Source organism: Leucopleurus acutus, assembly GCF_964270905.1.
Source record: "Leucopleurus acutus genome assembly, chromosome: 19".
In the NCBI taxonomy this organism is placed as follows: Eukaryota; Metazoa; Chordata; class Mammalia; order Artiodactyla; family Delphinidae; genus Leucopleurus; species Leucopleurus acutus.
Window position 1 is genome coordinate 11390647 of NC_139161.1, and position 19028 is coordinate 11409674.

General features: G+C 60.7%; 1 protein-coding gene across 1 annotated transcript in view; it reads left to right on the top strand.

Moving 5' to 3' along the window:
* The window catches only part of BAIAP2 (BAR/IMD domain containing adaptor protein 2), a 70249-nt gene that overhangs the window by 22860 nt on the left and 28361 nt on the right, over positions 1–19028 (top strand). Inside the window, exon 4 of the mRNA XM_082861745.1 lies at positions 18318–18379. Within this exon, the coding sequence (XP_082717871.1) occupies positions 18318–18379 (62 nt within the window). The remainder of the gene's footprint in view (positions 1–18317; positions 18380–19028) is intronic.

A 19028-nucleotide genomic window follows, 5' to 3' on the forward strand; every position in this document is an offset into this window, starting at 1 on the left:
CTGCTTGTTGTACCCGCATTCCGATCCGCCTGTTGCCTGCAGTAGCGGGTGTTGCGTTTTCACTGCTGTAGAATATTCCGTGAACACGTGACGAACACAGTGTATTTCTCTGTCTTCTCGATCGGCGCTTGGGTTACTCCCGGTGGGGGTGGGTTTGCTGCTCTGAACGAGCTAGTCCTCAGGACCATGATGCCAAGCCCACCGTGGGGTGACCTCCACGCGGTTCCACAGCAGCCGCTGCCCCGGGGCTCACCGGTGTGACGCCACGGGGCTCTCCCTTCTGGCCCTGCTGTCCTCCCACATGACCGGTGTGTGAGGGTTCGCGTTGCTCCTGTCTGAGTGAGGCTGGGCACCGCTGCCTTCTATTCCCGTGCCCTCGTGTCCTCCTCTGTGTGGGCGAGTCCCACCCGGCAGGCCACCCAAACCCCAGGCGCCGAGGCAGCAGCTCTGGTCCACCTGGTGCTGGAGGGGAGGGGAAAACCAAACCGGGACCAGCATCTCGGATACCAGCAGGACAATTGTTTCCGCTTTGTTGTAACTTGGGGCGTGCTGGGTGCCCGTGTACCAGGGGCCAATGACCCAGCCCAGGGGGGATGCCCGTCCTGGGGCTGCCCTGCAGTGACCTGCTGAGAAAGCTGAGGGCTTCCAGGTCCTTCTGAGCTTTGAGGCCCTGGTAGAAGTGGCAGAAATTTCAAATTGGGGACCTTTGCTCTTGGCTGGAGTGTGGTGGGGATTGGGGTTTGGTGGTGCACTTTGGCCACTGTCCTCAGGGAACAGTGTCACTGGGTCACTTGCTAGGAAACGTTTTCTTCTCAGTTTCTTGGTCTCGTTAGCTCTGCCCGTGGCCCTGGGCATCTGTATGAGCTCCCCCTCCCCAAAAGCTGGTCGGGACCCCAGGTAGGGGGGCCTGTGCTGAGTCCTGAATTATCTGAATCTTGGGCATTCACTGACAGGCTGTTTGGTCTGGCATGTGGCCCATGTTTATAGGTTTCTGTTATGTTTGAAGAGAACATACGTTCCCTGCTTATTCCGATTCTGGGTGCAGGGTTCCTAATTGTGTTCAAATCTTCAGTAATTCCACCTCCTTATTAGTAAGTGAGAGGCATTTTTCTTACTTGCCAGGAAGGTGGGCTCATCAGTTTCTCCGTGAGGTTTTTGCTTTATGTGTTTTCCAGCTGAGTTATTGAGTGCGTAAACTACAAGTTATGTGCGGTCGTGTTTTCCTGACAAGCTGAACTTTATGAGGGGAACTCCTCTGTTCTCAGTAGCCCTGTTTTCAGTCTGTTCTGTTTCATGCTGAATTTGTTTTCCTCCACCCTTCCTGTCTGCAGCCCTGGGGAATTACTCGTTTCTGACCACTTTCTTCTCGATAGACCTTACTCCCCAGGATGGAAGGGAAGAGATGCAAGGTCTCTGCTGTCCTGGGGATCAACCAGAGCCCTCAAGGGGTGAGTGCCTCTGGGGAGGTGGTGCTCCAGCCGAGGTGTGGCAGCAGCCTGGAGGGAGCTCTGCTCACACTGATGACATCCTGAGCCAGGCGCCGGGCTTCTGACCAGAGACTTAATCTCGAGGCCCTGCAAAGTGGGGCTTCATCTGCCCTCTGGCTGCCCACTTCCTGCTGGGATCCCTCTGGGTGTGGCCCCTGGTGGCCTTGGGGTCAGGGATTGCCAGGCAAGCAGTGGCAGACACCCTGGCCACGCTCCGGTCCCCCTCCTTCCTCCGCTGATCCCTGCCCCGTTCTACCAGCTCTTCTTGCCTTTTCTTTGCCATGAAGGGCAGGAGCTGTATGGCTCCCGCTCTGCTCCCTGGGCCAACAGCCCACTAGGACGGTGTGGGATTCAGCCATGCCGACCCTCGTCTAGTGCGTCGGGGGTACTGCACCCCCTCCCCATCTCCCTACGAGCCTTGCGCTGCATCCTTCCTGCATAGAGTGAGGGTCCCGAGCAGCACATCACCCCCCCGCCACGTCAGCCAACCACGTACTGCCCAGAGCTGCACCCCTTATCACCAGAGCAGAGGCTTCTGACGTGAGGTCTCCTGCTGTGAGCGAGGCTGAGGCCCGTGGAGGTCAGAAGTCACAGCCCAGTCGCTGTGCTGCTGCCCCTTTGTTCCTCGTCCCTGTGGAGAGCGAGTGGCCACTCTGCCTTTGGTCCCGTGGCCAGGAGGCGGCTTGGGGCTGCAGCTCCAGACCTCACAGAGGAGACGGCCTCTCATCTTCACTCCACTCGGCTCTGGGTTCGCTTTGATAGGCAGGCTGCTTAGTCGGGGTGCAGGGATGCCCGCCTTCCCCATCGCCTCGCCGCCCTCTCATCCCCTGCCACCAGCCACTCACACTTGCCGTGGGCTTGTCTCCCTAACCGCCCCCCTCACGGCTCCGTCGAGGCACACCTGGTGCCGCCCCCGTCTCTTTGATCTGTGTACTCGGGGCAGCTTTTCCGAGGCCCTGTCTGCTTGCTTTCCTCACGGATTTCTGTGCTCGTGGGACTGACCGGCAGCTCAGGGCAGCAGGGGTGTCCCATCTGGGTCCGAGGCTCCAGGCCAGTCCCCGGTGTGTGCAGACCCAGGCCTTCCCCAGGCCAAGGAGCCAGGATGGTGGCCCAAGGGAGGGTGACCCCGATTACAGCACCCCGAGGGGGCTCACTCTCCAAACTCGTTGACCACAAACTTGGGGGTTTGCTAAGATCTGGGAGTGAGCATGTTTTCATGTTTGTTTCTCCTGCTTCTGTCTCTACCTTGAGCCTGGGGGCCACAGGGCAGAGGGGGCAGGTGGCTCCTTTGCTGCTGGCCACAGCAGGGTGCACCCAGCCTCTCCCCGTCCCCCTGACACGGGCAGCCTGAAATGCCAGCATGGTGGGGAGCATGGCGCAGAGTGGGCATTTCCAGACTGCTCCGCCCTGGGCTCCGGGGCTGCTCGGGGAGGAGGTTGGATCTCCAGGCGGGCAGGCTCCTTTTGCCCTGAAGGAGGGAACAGTGCAGATGCTGTCCTTTTATCCTAGGCACTGTCAGCAGTGCCATGTCCCCTCTGGGCTCTCCCATTGCCTTAAGCTTTAAGTCACAGGACACTCAGGTCACGTCAAAGCAGAGAGAGCAGGTGGAGACCCCCCCCCACCGGTGCCTGTCACCTACTGGCACAGACCAAGTACGGCGGCATCTCAGCCGCGCCCTGTCACTGTTCCCCTGGGGTGATCCCGATGGCACCCCGTCGCTTCTCCATCCAACCTCCATGTGCACCGTCGGCAAGCCCGGCCTTGGCCATGGGGCTGAAAGCACACAGGTACCCCAGTCCAGGCAGTGGACAGGCTGGCTTCCGGGCCCTCTGCTTCAGCATCATGGCCACTCCGGATGGGCCTGGTGCAGCATCAGTCTCTGTTGTCCTGCTTGCTGGATTCTTCCCCAGTGTTGGCTCCTGGGGTGCCCTGCTCCTGGGGGTGCCACCATGGACCTTGACCTCATCCTTTGTGCAGGGGAGGCCACTGTCCTGTCCCCCTCCCCGAAAGCCGTGCCACCATCTGCAGGAGCCCCCAGGGAGCTGGCATTCCCGAGCACATCCTGCCCGCTGGGTGGCCCCCTGCAGCCAGGCCCCCAGCTCTACTCCCCAAAGCCACTGTGCAAAGAGCAGGGCTGAGCCCAGCACAGGCAGGAGTAGGAGGTGGAGGCCAGAGTCCAGTGCACCTGGGCTCCGGGCACAGTGCTCAGGTGGGCAGGTGACTCAGGGGCTCTGTGCCAGAATCATTCATGCAAGAAAAGAGGGTCAGTCAGCTGCCCTGTGTCTGTGCAGGAGGTTACGGTGACATATCCTGTGGAGCATTCTAGGCGTTCCTGGCCGGCAGCACTAACATGAGGCCATCATTGCAGCGAAGGGCCCAGCCTGCCCTGAGCCCTCTGTTGCCTCCGTGCGTGGCCGACCTTCATGCTGGGCCCGTCCCTCCCGAGCCTGTGTCCGGGGCCTCTGCCAGAGCCTCACCTGGACATTTCGTCCATCTGCGCAGCCGAGGGCCAGCGGCTGAGCGGCTGTTTTGTTTGGGCCTCACCATCTCCTGAGGCCTCTGTTGCGTTCTCTGCCTTTGAAGAGCCCGCTTGTTTGTGATCCCGGGCATGTGTGTGCTTGCAGGTGCCCTGGGCCTGTGCTTGGCTGCCACCTGCCTGCACCCATACTGGTATCTGCACCGCACCCATGAGAGAGCAGGAGCTCCGTGCTGGGCGGGGCCTCGGGGCAGGAGGCGGCTCCCTGCACCTGAAACTGCGCCAGGTTTGGCCGCTGAGTCACTGGATTAAGGTGTGGCCTGAACACTCCCCTGGCGTTTGGCTGCTGTCCACGCCCAGCTACCTGAGTGAAGAACCGAGGCAGGCAGTCCCATGCCACCTTTGGAGACTCGCCCTGTGGGACTTGGCTACCTCTTCTGGTTCCTGTAGATGCCGGCTGACTTTCCCACGACTGCCTCATGCTTAGAGGCACGGGGTGGCTCTTTCCTGCGTGTGGGTCACTGAAATGCAGGGGCCATGTGACCCCAGGGGCCTTTGAGCCTGTTGCCGGATAGTTTCCTTGGCAGAGGTAGTTCTGAGATGGTGCCACAGGCCATCCACCAGGTCGGGGGGCTGCCCACCAGGTTGGCTCCTGTGCTCCCTGTGAGGCCGGGAGGTTGTCGGGCTGCATCACGGCCCCTTCCATGTCATGCAGAGCTGTCAACACCTGGCTGGGGAGCCCGAGTGTGGCCCTGCCTTCCCTGCAGGTGGGGGACGGTCTGTCTCACGTCCACGTGCTGTCAGACCCTAACGGCAGAACCCACCTTTGACTGCTAAACCTGACAGACGCCACTTGGAGGACTTAATTACAGCCACACAGTGGGAGGCAGGTCGATTTCACATCCCTGAGGGTCCCGACTCAGAGGCCCCACGTCACCCTACACTGTGGTCCCATGATGGCCTGGCGTCCCCAGGCTGGCCTGGAGTGGACTCCTTCACCTCCTCTTCCCAGCTGATAACACCAGCAGCCCCCACCATGGCACAGGGAGGGAGTGTCCCTTAGCCCCTGGGAGAAGTGGCCGGCACACGGGCGGTCACCGGAGCCCCAGGAATAGGGTCCACGCTCTCCTGGCCTCCCTCAGGCCTCGAGCAGATCTTGACACCAGGCAGGTTTTTTGCAGAGTCGCGGCCCTCGTGTCCGGCTTTGGGTGGACGCTAGACCGGTCAAAGCCTGGGGCTGAGCACAGAGTAAGAGGGCAACCTGGGTCCCCTCTCAGGGCCCCCTGCACTCACATGACTGCTGTGAAGGGCCAGGGGCTCCAGCGTGTCCACTTGGCCTGCCCTGATGAGAGCTTTATGGGGCAGGCTCGAGCCTTTGTCAGGAGGGATTAATAAACGTCTTAATTGGATCTGCCTGTTCTCAGCGACTCTGGCCATAGCAGGAGAGACGGCTCAGGGTGTTTTCATGCTTCCTCGGTGTCCAAGGGCCCACTCCAGGGTGGGAACATCCATAGGGAACAGCGGTGTGTGGCTGTGGTGACCCTACACCCTCTGGCCTGGTTCCTGGGGGTCCTGCTTGGGAGGAGGGGAAGGGGGCCCCCAGCTGTGGTTCATTCTGAGCCTGGTTCTGGTGGTGAGGTGGGGCTGGCAGGGTCTGTGAGGACCGGGCCTGGGGCTTGTTCCCACTGGGTGGGGGTGCATGTGACCTGACCGGGGTCCACAGCAGGAGGCTCGCCGAGGTCTTTTAAAGCCCATACTGCAGCAGCACGCCTGTGAGGGCTCTCCCACCACGGCCAGTCTGACTCGAGTGCCTGGGTGGCTGGAGGGCCCTGGGGGCCCCCAGTCCTGTGACCCCGCCGTGTCTCCCGTGAATTGAGGTCCCGCCGGCAGCGTGTGCTGTGTTCTCAGTGTGTCTGCAGCTCCCCGCCCCCAAGTGAGAGGGCGGAGGAAGCGGTCCTTTGTTTATCCTCCAGCAGGGAGCCGGTGGCCCTGGAGCATCCCACACATGGCGGGGGGCCTGGTGGGACAGGTGCCGGCTCAGGAGCCTCTGTGGCAGGTCTCCACCTGTTCCGAGGGGTGCTGGCCCCTGGGTCCCCGGCGTTGGCAGGAGGGCAGGTGTGTCAGAGGCACTGTGGACGCTCTGACCGCAGAGGCCTGCTTCCCTGATGAACGGTCCTCAACGGGGCCTGTTCCTGTTTGTGTCTCGCATGATTTAGAGCGAGTTGATGCCTGAGAAACCGTCCCCAGGAGAGCTGATGTCCACTTGGACAGTTAATCGGGGGCATGAGTGGGCAGGTTAATGGGAGTCCTCATGGCACTTGGTGAGGATCGGAGCAGCAGTGCCTGCCCGGCCTGGGGCGCAGCCTCACGGGCTCTGTGACCCCTGGAGGGTGGCCGCCCTGGAGGAGGGTCATCCACGCACCTTCCAGCTCTGGCCCTGGCCTGCCCGCCCTGCCGAGGTCCAGGTGGCCTCCTGTGGTCGGGGATTGTGGCCTTGGCCACTCATGTCCCTGATCTGGGTGGGAATGTGGGAGGAAAACCCCTCCCTCTGTGCACACCCACATTTCCCTGTCCCCTGTGAGTCGCGTCAGGCAGGAGAAAAGACGGCATTTTGAAGCACGGTGATGCTGGCGGGTGGAGGGTCTGTCGATGTGAGTTCCTGCCCCACTGTCTCCCAGCAGCACAGCCAGCGTCTCGCAGTGTGCCCTTTCCTGCTGCTGCTGCGGGGACCCGGCTCAGCCAGCGCCTACCCGGCCCATGGGCAGAGGACTCCAGGTTGACCCTAAGTCCCCGCCTCCCTGTCGCCCAGGCTCAGCCCACGCGCTCCACGGCCTCCTGTCGGCCAGTTCCTTGAAGCAGCCCTCCAGTCGGCCTGGCGGCCAGCCTGGGAACCCCGAAGCCCCGAGTGTAACTGTGGATGCCTGAGAGCTTGTGGATTGGCCGAGGACATGTCCAAATGCATGTTTGGCTTCAGAAGGCCCGGGGCAGGCCTGAACTTCTGAGATCTGATCAGACTCCCGGTGTAGCCGACGCCGGTCCAGGACCTGACCCGGAGTAGGTAGGGCAGAGGCTCAGGACAGGAAGGAGGCCAGCCCAGACGGTTGGGCCACGTGTGGTCGGTGCCTCCTCCACCTCATTCCATGACACTCCGGTGCCTGGGCGTCCACTTTGGACACAGCACTAATACCGACACCGAGGGGCTGTGTGGTCTTGCTCTCCTTCAGAGCAGCAGTCAGGGAGGGTCACTGTCCGCTATCATCACCATGGCAACAGCCATCGATTTTTGTCCTGGTTATCCTTTTGGCCACTTGCCATTTTTTGCCATTTTGTAGGCAAGAGAAGAGCCCTGCTTCTACCAGGGAGGAACTGGTGGCTTTGAGGCCAGCAGGGAGGATGGGGGGGGTTGGTGGCTGATCCCAGAGGGGTCCCTCAGTGCTGTCTGAGCTCCGCATCCCATACCGCTGGCTCTCAAGGCCGACGCGACACCCCCGCAGCCCTTGGCTGTCTGTCTTCCCAGAACGCGAGAGCTCTATATTTGTGCCTTGTTCAGGCGTATGCTAATGAGCTCTCAGAGGCGCCTTTCCGCTCTGGAAGCCGCCAGAATAATTGAGCATTATGGATATTTGCTTCAGAAGGCTTCAGGAGGCAGCGGGCGCCCCCAGCCAAGTTTGAGCAGCTGACCCCTTGGCTCAAGAGCCCCTTGGCCACCAGCAGGGAACGGGAGCTCTGGCTCCTCCTGAAATGACAGATCCTCAAGAAACGAGTGTTTTGGCGCCCTCGGTGGCTGCCAGTGACCAAAAGGAAGGCCATGACCACTTGGCAGTAATAGTGCGTCCTGCTCTCCAGGTTCAAGTCCAGCTCTGCGAAGACAGGGCTGGAGGTTTAGTCTCTAAAGGAAGGTCAGACACCTTCTCTGTGCCCCCAGCACCATCTGGGGCTGCTGTACCTGGGAGGAGGCGGAGAACTCCTGCCCACCCCACCGCAGCACACGCCCGCACACGTGAGTCTCGTGGTCGCAGAGTCACGGCTGTGCTGGTCTCACCTCTGCTTCTCCTGGAGAGGTAGTCAGGGGTCTGGTGTCAGTGCCCAGGTGGGGTGAGGGCTCCCGGCAGGCCTGTGGCTGCTTTGGTCCTCACCATGGTCCCCCAAGCTCCACCCCTCACACTCTGTTGGGCTCCTCTAGTCGGGGGGAGGGTTGCTAAGGTGGCCCTGGCTGGACTTGATCAGGGAGCAGAGGGGCCGTCCTGGCACCCCTGCAGTCGTGCCTCGTCACCCCACCCAGATCATCCTTCATGTGACACCTGCACTGGTCAGTCGGCTTGTTACTGGTCAGTAACCGTGCAGACGTTCTGCTCTCAATTCCACCTGGGCCACAGCCTCCTGGCCACCCCAGCCTGGTGTTTCGGTGAACCCCAGCCCCTGCCTGACGTGGCAGTGCCGGTAGAGAAGGGCCACTCTCCCTTGGAGAGACCTGGCACTGTAACCCCAGGTGTGGAAGGACTTTGATCTCTGTGGTGCGGCCGACAGCCCTGGGCCACCCTGCCTTTTCAGACGGCTTCATTTCTAGCTGCATCGGGGCTCGGCTGCCCGCTGACCGGTCACCCAATTTTATCCCCAGGAGGGAGCAGTGTCAGCCACTTTGGAGTTGGGGCGGGGCCTCGCGAGGCGGCTCCTGGCGGTGGAGGGATGGTAGGACCCTCCCCAACGCACGATAAGGCTGCTCCTGGGGACCCGTCTGGGCTGGGAATCTGGCTGGGGTGCTCATGTCCTGGGGTGATCTGGCTTGACATCTACTAGGCGGGGGGCCAGCAGGTTACAGCGAGCCCTTAAGGATGAGCCGCGTGGGCAGGGACTTGGCACTGGATGTTCCCATCCTTCCCACATGTTCTCAGATCCTGTCCTGGAAGGCTTATGCTCTGGGAGTGCCCAGCATGGTCTGAGAGGTCCAGGTCCAGGCAGCTGGGGAGCCGGGCTCTCATCAGCGTTCACCACATTTGTAATGCTGCTGAAGACACCCACTTTCTCGTAGCATCAGCTCCCCCTGCACCCTGACACTGTGCCTTCATGGGAGCCCCCCGGGCTCTTGTCCACAGAGCCCTGTGCAGTGTCCCATCTTCACAGCCAGGGCCAGAGACAGGCACGGCCCTCTCACAGTGGGAAGGACACAGGTGTGAGGATGGGGGTTGTGAGCAAGAGACCAAGCACTCGGGACCCCTGCCCAGGCCTGACTTTGGCATCAGGGACGAAGGGCATAGGCAGGGGAAGAAAGGGCACCAGTGGTGCCCTTGACCACACGTGGGTGGTACCCTCCTGCCGGCCGGGGCCCAGCTCCTCAAAAGGACGGAACATGCATGTGGGCCGGGGGCTTTCCCTACCTTATTGCCCAGTTCCTGAACCTCTTCACCCACCATCCTCCTGCTTAAAGAAAGAGGGGGTGTGTGGCAGGACCGCTGGTGTCAAGGTGGAGCTGCACCCAGGTTCCTGGCTGTCCTTGTCACTGTTACTGGCAGGGGCAAACACTTGCCCAGCTCTGGGGCAGGGGCTGTGCCGTGTGCCTTGTCAGCCCAACCCCCTAATCAGGAGACACGTGGTCTTACTGATTTAATCCCGGGATGAGGTACAAACATGTACGTGTAACCCATGAGACAGTGAGGTCAGCCCAGGCAGGCCTGGAGCCCTTTCCCGCAGATGCCTGGACTATCAGGCATCTGATATCAGGCATCAGGACTTGTCACCCCCAGGCGGCCCCCCTGACAGGCATCCCCTGGCTGGTGGGCGGGCACCAGGATGGAGGCTGGTCTCTGCCCTGGGGGGTGGTCCTGCTGTGTGGCAGTGGGTTTTGGAGGAGGCCCCCTCCGTAGGTGGTGTTGGACTCCCCTCCCCACCTCCACACTTCCCACCCCTCCCCCAGCCAGGGCTCAGCCACCTGTGCCTTGCAGAGGTTGAAACTGCCCTCTGTGACCTCCCCCACCTCAGGTCCCCAGCTTCCTCCCGCTTCTTGGGTTAATCAGGTTTTAGGAGTTTCATCGGGTTGCCCCCTGGACACTGATCTCGGGGGTGATGCTTCGCTGTGGGGGTCACAGTGCTCTGGGGGACCTGGCCCTCCATGCAGCTGTGCCCAGCCCCGGGGTCCGGCAGCCGGGTCCTTACCCTCTTCATCCCGTGCTGTTGTTCACTCTTGCTGGGGGTCAGCTCAGGCCGCTGGCTGTCTTCATGAGAACCATCTCAAAGCAGGCTTTCTCGGGTCTGTGTTGCTTTGGCAAAAATGTGTTCTTTTTTAAGCCTAAATGGTGATAACTCATCTTCTCCTGAAATCCTGTCCTCGCTCCTTTGGGATTAGGAGTCTAGCATTATGGCCCAGGAGGAGCCCTCAGGTGGAGTCTGGTCCACCCTCGGCTCATAGAACAAGGTGGGGAGCTGCACAGATCTGCCGGGCGCCGGCCTGTGAGCGGCCAGACTCCGGGGCCTGAGCCCCGCTCCCACCCCAGCTTGTTCCCAGTCTCCCAGATCCACGCTCCCTCTCAGCTTCTTGTCATTTGCAGATTATAAGAACATGTGTTTTTTTCTGCAAAAAAAAAAAAAAGAAAGAAAAAACCAGAAAAGCAGCCTGAGCCTTTAAAAATGTCAGCATTGTGAGAGATGCAACTCGAGAGGACTCTCTGGATTAGAGAGGCTGAAGACTCCCGACTCCACAGAGGAAAGATAAGAATTCCGGTGCCGCTGAACGTTAAGTCTTCATAACCCACGATTAAGCCTGTTTATGACTTACTTGTTCCAGATGCTCACAGAGCAGCATTTAGATAAACAGTACGCTGACTTATTGAGAGAGAGAGAGAGAGTGAGACAGAGACAGAGAGAGACAGAGACAGAGAGAGACCTGAAGAGCCGCGCGTGAGGTCCAGGGTTGGGGAGCAGCTCACAGGCGGCAGTGAGTTGGGGCACCCAGGCCCTGAGGTGCGAGTGCTGAAGGAAGAGGGTCTGTGTCGGTGGCTGCTGTCCTTGGGTCGGGATGGCTGTGGGCCTGTGCACACAAGTCCGTGCTATCCAGGTGCAGAAGCTGACATGCTGGCCACGCCGTGATGTTCACTACTGTCTCAGGTGGTTCCGCCAAAAAGTGTGTGCACGGCTACCTGGGTGCATGTGTCGGAAAGAGAGCCGGGGAACCTGGTGAGGGGTGAGCGGGTACCCGCTCTGTTATTTTGGTCGCTTTCGGGAGGTTTGGAGGTTGGGCTGAGAGGAGAGTGTCTGTCTTCTAAGTGCTGATAAGAACAAATTCACGGCCCCTTTGATCTCCGAGCCATGGATGGAATCCTCTGGGTGTGGCTGTAGACCTGGCTTCCAGCCACACTCAGGTCCCCTGTGTCAGTATTCAGTGCCCTGGGGGACTGCCTGGTGCCTTGTGGAGCTCAGGTAGGAGGTGGGGCTACACCTGTGCTGGTCTGGGGCTCGAGAATCAGTGAGATGAGACTCCCTGCCAGAGCTCCCCGCCGTCTCTGTGCCATCTGCAGCCACAGGCATCCTCGTCCTCCCGGCCTTCGGGCGGCCCTCCTTCCCGACCTGCCTGGCCCACTTGCCCCTCACTCTTCCTCGTTCCTCATTGGCCCACGTTTTGTCTGCCTCTCCCTGGAAAGAATGCAGGCACCACAGAGGCAGGGCCTCTGGTTAACTGTCTCACCTGGAGCGGCACCTGCATGGAGCAGGTGCTCACAGAGCGGTCGTCAGTGTGGTGACGATGAAGGTGAACGAGTGCCCCAGGCTGCGAGCAGGTCACCTTTATCTCAGTAACAGCTCTCACATGAAGACACCAACCTGCAATTTCTAGAGTGGGTCCCTTTTAAAAATCTGGTACCTGTAATTTTCTCTAGTCTTCTGGAATCTTTTATCTTTTCCCAAAGAGCCCAGTTTGGGGAAACACTTGAATGTTTCTGAGGTCTGAGATGTCAGTGGTGGGTCCTACGTCCCTGAACACGTGTAAATCGACTGCTCCTCCGAACCGTCTACAAGTTCTGAGAGCACCCGGGGTGGGTGGCTGATCCCGCTTTGTCGTCTGCTAATAGGACGGGGCCATGTCACAGCGGGGTGCTGCCCTGCTCGAGTCCTGACCTTGCCTGGAGCTCCAAGCGAGAGCAGCTCCGCCCCTTCCCCTCCTGTGAGCTGTGGTCCTGCCAACACTGCTCTGCTGAGAGTCTGCCCCACTGCCATCCTCCCGGGTGTGGGGCCTTCCTGCACCTGGGCCTCCCCCTCCTCAGCTGTGCCCTGCACCTTCCAGCTTATCGCCCCGGCCCCTCTGTGCTGACGGGGTCGCTAGCTTCTGCCTTTTTCTCCCCTCAGTGGGTGCCTTCGGTCCCCAGGTGCTGGCCAGCAGTCACACTGGCCAGTGCCAGGCCCCTCCACCTTGTCCTTGTACTGAGGTTCTTGCCAGGGGCTGTGAACATTTTTGAGAGTCTGTTGGGAATTTTTTCATATCGGTGGTGAAATAAAACACTTAAGGAAAAGAAGCAGAGCGACTGAGCCGTGGTGCTCGCTCTGGCTCACGATCCCAAGGTTTGGCAGAAGCCAGTTCCTGCTGGGGGTGGCCAGCGGGGGCAGAGGGTCCCCCGCAGACAGTCCCCAACCTCCCCACTCAGCTGGGAAGCGAGAGGGTTGCTGAGTCACCCAGACTTGCTAGAGAGGCGGGCTCCTGTTGTGGAATCAATTCCTGTTCCTATCTGCAGCCTCATCTTCCCAGGGGCGTTTGGACTAGCCTGGAGCAGGGAGCGGTCCCCTCAGAGATGGCAGTGGGCGCCTGGAGGGGCGCTGACCCTGGCTCCCTCCCGGCAGTGGGGGGCTCGGTCTGGCTCTGGAGGAACCTGGGAGGGCTTGGCGGCTCTGAGGCCCCAGCCACCCACGTGCTCACAGTACTGGCTGGAGACTCCCCTTTTACTCACCTCCCCCCAGGGTCTGCTGGCTAGCGGACTCTTGCTCTAAGCCGATGGGAAAAAACCTCAAAAATCATATTGCGAAGATTGTGTACAAAAAGAATTCAGAGTTATTATAAAATAAAACTGCTTCCTAAGGAGAGCTGATTATCACAACAGCCAACACTATTTGTAACGGCCTGAAAGTGGAAACGCCCAAATGTCCTCCAATGGACATCATGGGCGACTGGATAAACAAAATGCGGCTCATTCCCTGGAATGTCATCCAGCTGGGAAAGGAATGAAGCCCTGCCACACTGCCACGTGGTGAGCCTCAAACACCAAAAACATGCTCGGTGAGGAAGCCAGACACCAAGGCCTGTGTCACGGGATCGCACTGATACTAAACGCCCAGGACAGGGAGATCCGTACAGACAGTAGATTAGTGGTTGCCCGAGGCTGGAGGGAAAGGGGAGTGACTGCTGCTGGGGACAGGTTTTTGGAGTGACGAGAACGTTCTGGAATTAGGAGTGGTGGATGCTCCTTGAGGACAGAGTGGCCTGTGAGGGGCTACGCAGGCCTGGGCCTCAGCCCTCCCTGTCCAGCCACCCCAGCTCCAGTGTTGTGTCCTTGTTGGGGGCCCTGTCCCTGCTGGAAGGCTGGACCAGTTCTTTCTGCCCCTGTCACCAAGGGCAAGGCCACCACCCTGGGGGACAAGGGCACACCCTGGCTCCCGAGGCCGCACAGCCTCTCTTCAGGGGCACACGCACCGTCTGCAGGATGCTCAGGCTCCCAGGCCACAGTCATGCAGAGCAAAGGTGGTGGCGGCTGTCCCGACGTTGTGCTGTCTTAGCCACACCAGACAGAAGCAGCCTGTGTCCAGCCAGACTGTGTTGGAGGGGAGGGAGGTGAACAGCACGTCGCCTGTGTCGGTGAGGAAGTGCAGCATGTGCCGACATGTGCGTGTGTGTGTGTGTGCGCGCGTGTGCGCACGCACGCGCGCGCGCGAGCTGTGTGTACGTGCGCTCCTGCGCTTGCTGCCCCAGCCCCTTCCCTGGGGGAGGGGAGTTGTCATGTGTACCGAGTTCCACTCTTAACCCAAAGACACAAGGCTGGTGTTAAAGGTTACCAAGAGTACCAGGAATTTTTACACTCAGAGCTGAAGGGTGTGCAGCCGGAGGTGACTCACTGCTGACCTGGCTGCCTCCTCACAGGGTAAACACTGCGTGGGAGGGCGTCGCCTTGTTCTCAGATGCCTGTGTTTCTGTCGGTGGTTTTGTCCTGGATGAAGCCTCATGGCACCCAAGTGTGCCCTCTCCTGTCCCTGCTCCTGATGGCCTGCTCCCAACCCCTCCTCAGTGCCAGGGTGGCCTGCCCGCTCCCCTCCTGTGGCGCCCTGGGGCCTGGCCACCTGCCTGCCTCCCCCTCTGTTCACACTCCTCGAGACCCTGGCGGTCCCATCGGTGGTGACAACTGAGTACCCTGCTCCCCCGCTCTTTGCTCTGGCGAGGCTGGGTCTGGGCTCTATTTTAAACCTGGTTTTTCGAGTTTAGGGCCCACCTGTGCTGTGGACAGAGACCTGGGTTCCCAGATGAGGCCTGGTAGAAAGCCCGGTGGCCTCCTCCTCCACGTATGGGGTGGGCCTGGGAAAGTGTCCCCACCTCATGCTGGCCTTTGAGCCCAGAGAAGCGGGGAGGCTCTGGCCGGCCCCATGGCTCCAAGGACCTTCACTCGCCCGCCTCCCAGGACCCGGAAGGGACCTGGGTGAGAGGACGAGAGAGTGTCCGTGCCAATGCCTGAGGCCCCCCGCATTCCTGGGAAGCCTAGTTCGGGGCACAGCCTCATCCCCGGGCAGGGGTGACCGCCCCCTGCAGCTGGCCCAGTGCCCCCACAGTGCTCCAGGGTCCATACGCTCACACCACCATCATGTACACGTGGCTTCCTGCGGCTGCTTGTGTAACGCACCTTAAAAATTGCCCGTGTGGACCGGCTTGTGGCAGCCACTGGCTTGCGGCTCAGAGCATGTGCCCACTCCCCGCATGCGTGCGCAGGGACACAGGCGGAGGCTCCGGTGGGCGGAGGCGATGTGGTGCAGTGTCCAGAATCCTCAAGAAGCTTCACACACTCTTCTTGGCAACAGGAATTCTTTATCTAAAGGACTTGGTATTTGTTGTTGTTATTTTTCAAATGTTTTCTTTCAACTAGTTTTGTGTGGCCGTTCAAGGAAATACATGTGTTCAGTTTGATCCGGACACTAATTTACGATTCTGGGGCCTCAAGCGTGACCAACGGTGCCACTTGCTCTGTGTCTTATTTATGGACTTTATGTCCCTTGAGAGAGCCCACAGGGCCAGAGGGTGACCTGTGGGTCTGGCTTTCCTGTGCGTGCCACCCTTGACACACAGGACAGCATCCCCTCCAAGCATATCGGATCTGGGGATGCGGAAAGGCCGTGGCGATGCCGGGAGCCTCATCCCACTCGGGAGCTGCGGGTCTGAGCAGGTCAGGTCAGGGTGGTGGCAGCCTGGCCTTGTCCCCTGGGCTGCCTGCTTGTATTTGTCCTGGTGGTTCCTTTTCAGCCAAGGGCGGGGACCAGGCACCTTCTGTCCCCTGTTGTCCTCGGCCAGTTCCCTGACTCATAGACCGCCCCCTGGGGTCGGGACGGGGTAGAAGTGGGGTCAGGGCCAGGAGAGGATGAGTGAGACTCACATCCTATCCTGCTGGGGCTGCTCAGCCGCAGCTCAGCCCTCAGTTTATGGTTGGTTGACCATCGACCATGCTGCCCCCAGGTAGCCGCGGTGGGGGTGGGGCCTTCTTGTCCCCAGGTGCCGCCCCCCCCTGCCCCGCCACACCCAACAGCACTGTCAGGCCTGAGGTCAGGCTGCCATTTGGAGCCTGAGTGGAAAGTAACTTCCAGGGACTCTGGGCCCCCGCCAGGCCTCCCCCTGTGCCCTGGTGCTGGTGTCCGTGGCCTTGCCAGCATGCGCGGTGCTCAGTAAATGTTTATCACTTTGGATTAGGGGATTTGTGCATCAGGAGCTCTGGTGTCTGCCCCTGCTCGTGCATCTCCCCGCTCCGTCCTCTCCCTCCCGGCTCATGGATAAGCATGGTCCTAGAGGCAGACCTGTGTGGACCGGCTCTGATCCCTGTGGCCCACCCAGTCACAGCCCGGTCACTTAGCTTCCTGGAGCCGCGCGTCCACGGGGCCATAGCAGCACCCCAGGGCTGCGGGGAGAGAGAATGGAGACTGAGGCGCACACAGCCACACGTGTACCCACTCAACACCCACGCCCAACACAGCCACACACGCTCACACCCACACCCCTGCATCCATGCACGCACTCACCGCCATGCACACCCTGTGCACCTACACGCACACACGTGTACACTCTGGCACCCACATGCCCTCCCCCACTCACACCACACAGACACTACCCACTCACTCACGCTCACACGGCGTGGCACTGGCCCTGACCGCGAGCATCCTTCGAAGCCTCGGGCTGGGCCTGGGCGTCTTCCTCTCTCTGCAGTAGCTGTAAGCAACTTGGTGCCTTGGGTGCCAGCCTGGGCCCCCCAGGGGTCTGTGCTTCCTCATGTGGTGCCTGGGAAGGGGTCTTCGCACTGTCGGCACAGGCAGCCTGCTAGACACTCAGCCCAGGGTCCAGCGAACCACAACTATGTGTGGTCTGACCCCATCCGGAGGGGACCCACCGGCATGCCTGTGTCTCCCTTTTTCTTTTTTTTTTGGCCACACCCCATGGCTTGTAGGATCTTAGTTCCCCAATCAGGGATCGAACCTGCACCCTCAGCAGTGAAAGCATGGAGTCCTAACCATTGTGCCACCAGGGAACTCCCCCTACCTTGTCTCCTGACAGGGACACGCGGTTGGCTTTGCAGGGCCTAGCCCCTGGCACGCCATGGCTCCTCCCAGCTGACAGGTGACCCTTGGGGCTCCTTCGGAAGCACTCTTCTCCCCTCCTCCTCCTCCCTCGACAGAAATCTGTGCATCCGAGGCGAAGCCAGGCCTTTGGGCACTCAGCCCAGCAGCGCACTGAGAGTGAGAACTCAGAACTCAGACGGGGGCGGGGCACCCGCGGGCTGGAGAGGCCGCCCTCGCGTGCACTCCAGCAACAGAGAGTGACCCTGGGAGGCAAGGCCCGGGGCCTGCCAGCGGAGGCCAGCACTGCGGCCATTTAACAGCCCACTGACCTCGGGCAGCCTGCCCCAAGGATTGGCGATCTGTCCCTAAGGCTTCTGCCTGTGGTGATCACCGTGCTCTGTGGTCGTCAGGGCCACAAGAGCACCAGCAGCTGACCGAACGGCCCGATGACCGGGAGCTGGCCGTCCCCAGAACCCAGCTGTGCTTCTGGGAGGGCAAGCGACCCCAGGGGATCATCTACGTGCTGTCCTTGTGACCTTGGAGGGTGGGCAGCGTCACCCCATTAGGGCAGGGGCCACAGGAACTGTTCTGCTTTCTGGCTGGCCTCGTGGGGACCAGAGGTGCTCATTGTGGCTGCCCCCAACAGGATCCTCTGGGTCACGTGACCCCTGAGTGGCCTGGATGTGAGCAGGGGAGGGTCGTCCTGGTGTAAGCAGCACCTTGGGACAGGGTTAGTCAGCAGGTGACTGCCCCCGAGGGCAGGGGCGGGCCCTCCTCCATGTGGCCACAGCGCCTGGTTAGTGCCTGCCGCCAGAAAGGGCTGCTTAGCAAATATTTGCCAATGAAATGAATGGAGCTCACACTGCCCGTTCCAGACCCACCCTCTGCAGAGGAGGAAATGAGCCATTTGTGCAAGGAAGTCCACGCTGACCCTGTGGGTGTGGGCAGTGGCTCTGAGGGTCTTCGGAGGCAGGTACCATGAGTGCCCCAGCTCGGAGCTTCTGTTCCACAGTGTTGATTTGGGGTGGGTGTCGGGACTCTGCTGACCATGACGTGTCTTGGGCCGTGAGGTCCCTCCTTTCACGGCCACCTTCCTTCCACGCCACGTCCCGGGACGCACAGGGGCTACGTGTTGTGGCTACCTCTGCCTGGGCCCGAGGTAGGTGGGCCGCTGGTGGTTGGTGCGCCGCTGGTGGTTGGTGCCTGTGAGAGGAGATGCATGTGCTCACAGGGTCGCACGCAGGGTTGAAACCTGCAAATGTAGGGTCTCCGGTCTTCTTACCTCTGCCATGAATCTCAGATCCAGTGCAGATGCCTGAGGCCCCCAAACCCCCAGAGACACCAAGCCACTGTGTATCCTTGTCATTCTAGAATTTCCCATCTCCTCTTGGCGGCATCACCTGGAGAGGCACCCCTCACCCTGCCCCCAGCACACCCCTGCCCGCCGGTCCCCAGACCACAGCAACCCCAGTGCCTGGCCCACTGGTACCTGCTCCCCAGCCGTGGAGGGAGTGATAAGACTGATTCTGAGTAGCTCACTTTCCTCCTGCTTTTCTCTCCTGCCATCTGCCTCCCAGGGGACGTTCTCTTCCAGATGGCCGAAGTCCACAGGCAGATTCAAAATCAATTGGAAGAAATGGTGAGTCCCAGCCTCCCAGTACGACCCCCGGGGAGGGAGGGGCAGATGCAGGTGAGCAGGTGCTGTTAGAGGCGAGGGGAAGAGCCGGGCATGTGCTGTGGCCGTGCATCCACTAGGGAAGTATGTGCCTTCCTGTGGTCATACCCAGAGAGGTGGGGGTGTCCCCAGGGCCTGAGAGGGAAGTCACACACCAGGGATGTGACCACCATGGGGGCTGAGGATATACAGACGGACCTGGAAGAAAAGGACACGGGCAAGATGGGGTGTTATTCTCAGCTGGCCGCAGGGCCACATGGGGACATCTCGAGTGGTGGCCTGGGGAAGCACAGGTGCACCGAGACTGTAGGTCCTGCCAGGACCTAGCAGGTCTACGGCTCGTGTCAGCTTATGCCTATGTTACCCACCAGCACAGGAGAGCAGGGACAGTGGGGAGGCGGTCTCTGTCTCCCCGAGGGAAGCGAGGCTCCATGCCTGTCGAAGGCCAGGCTTCAGTTCAGCACTCACTCCCGGGGCCGCCTGGCCCCGCGGGGCCCACCTGTCGCTGCGGGGTCATCGGCTCCTGGATCAGAGAAGCTCCTCTTGCCCATTGGGGTGCCCAGCGTCCCAGGTGCCATGGTCGTGGTGACCGCCCCCCCTCTCCCGGGGCAGC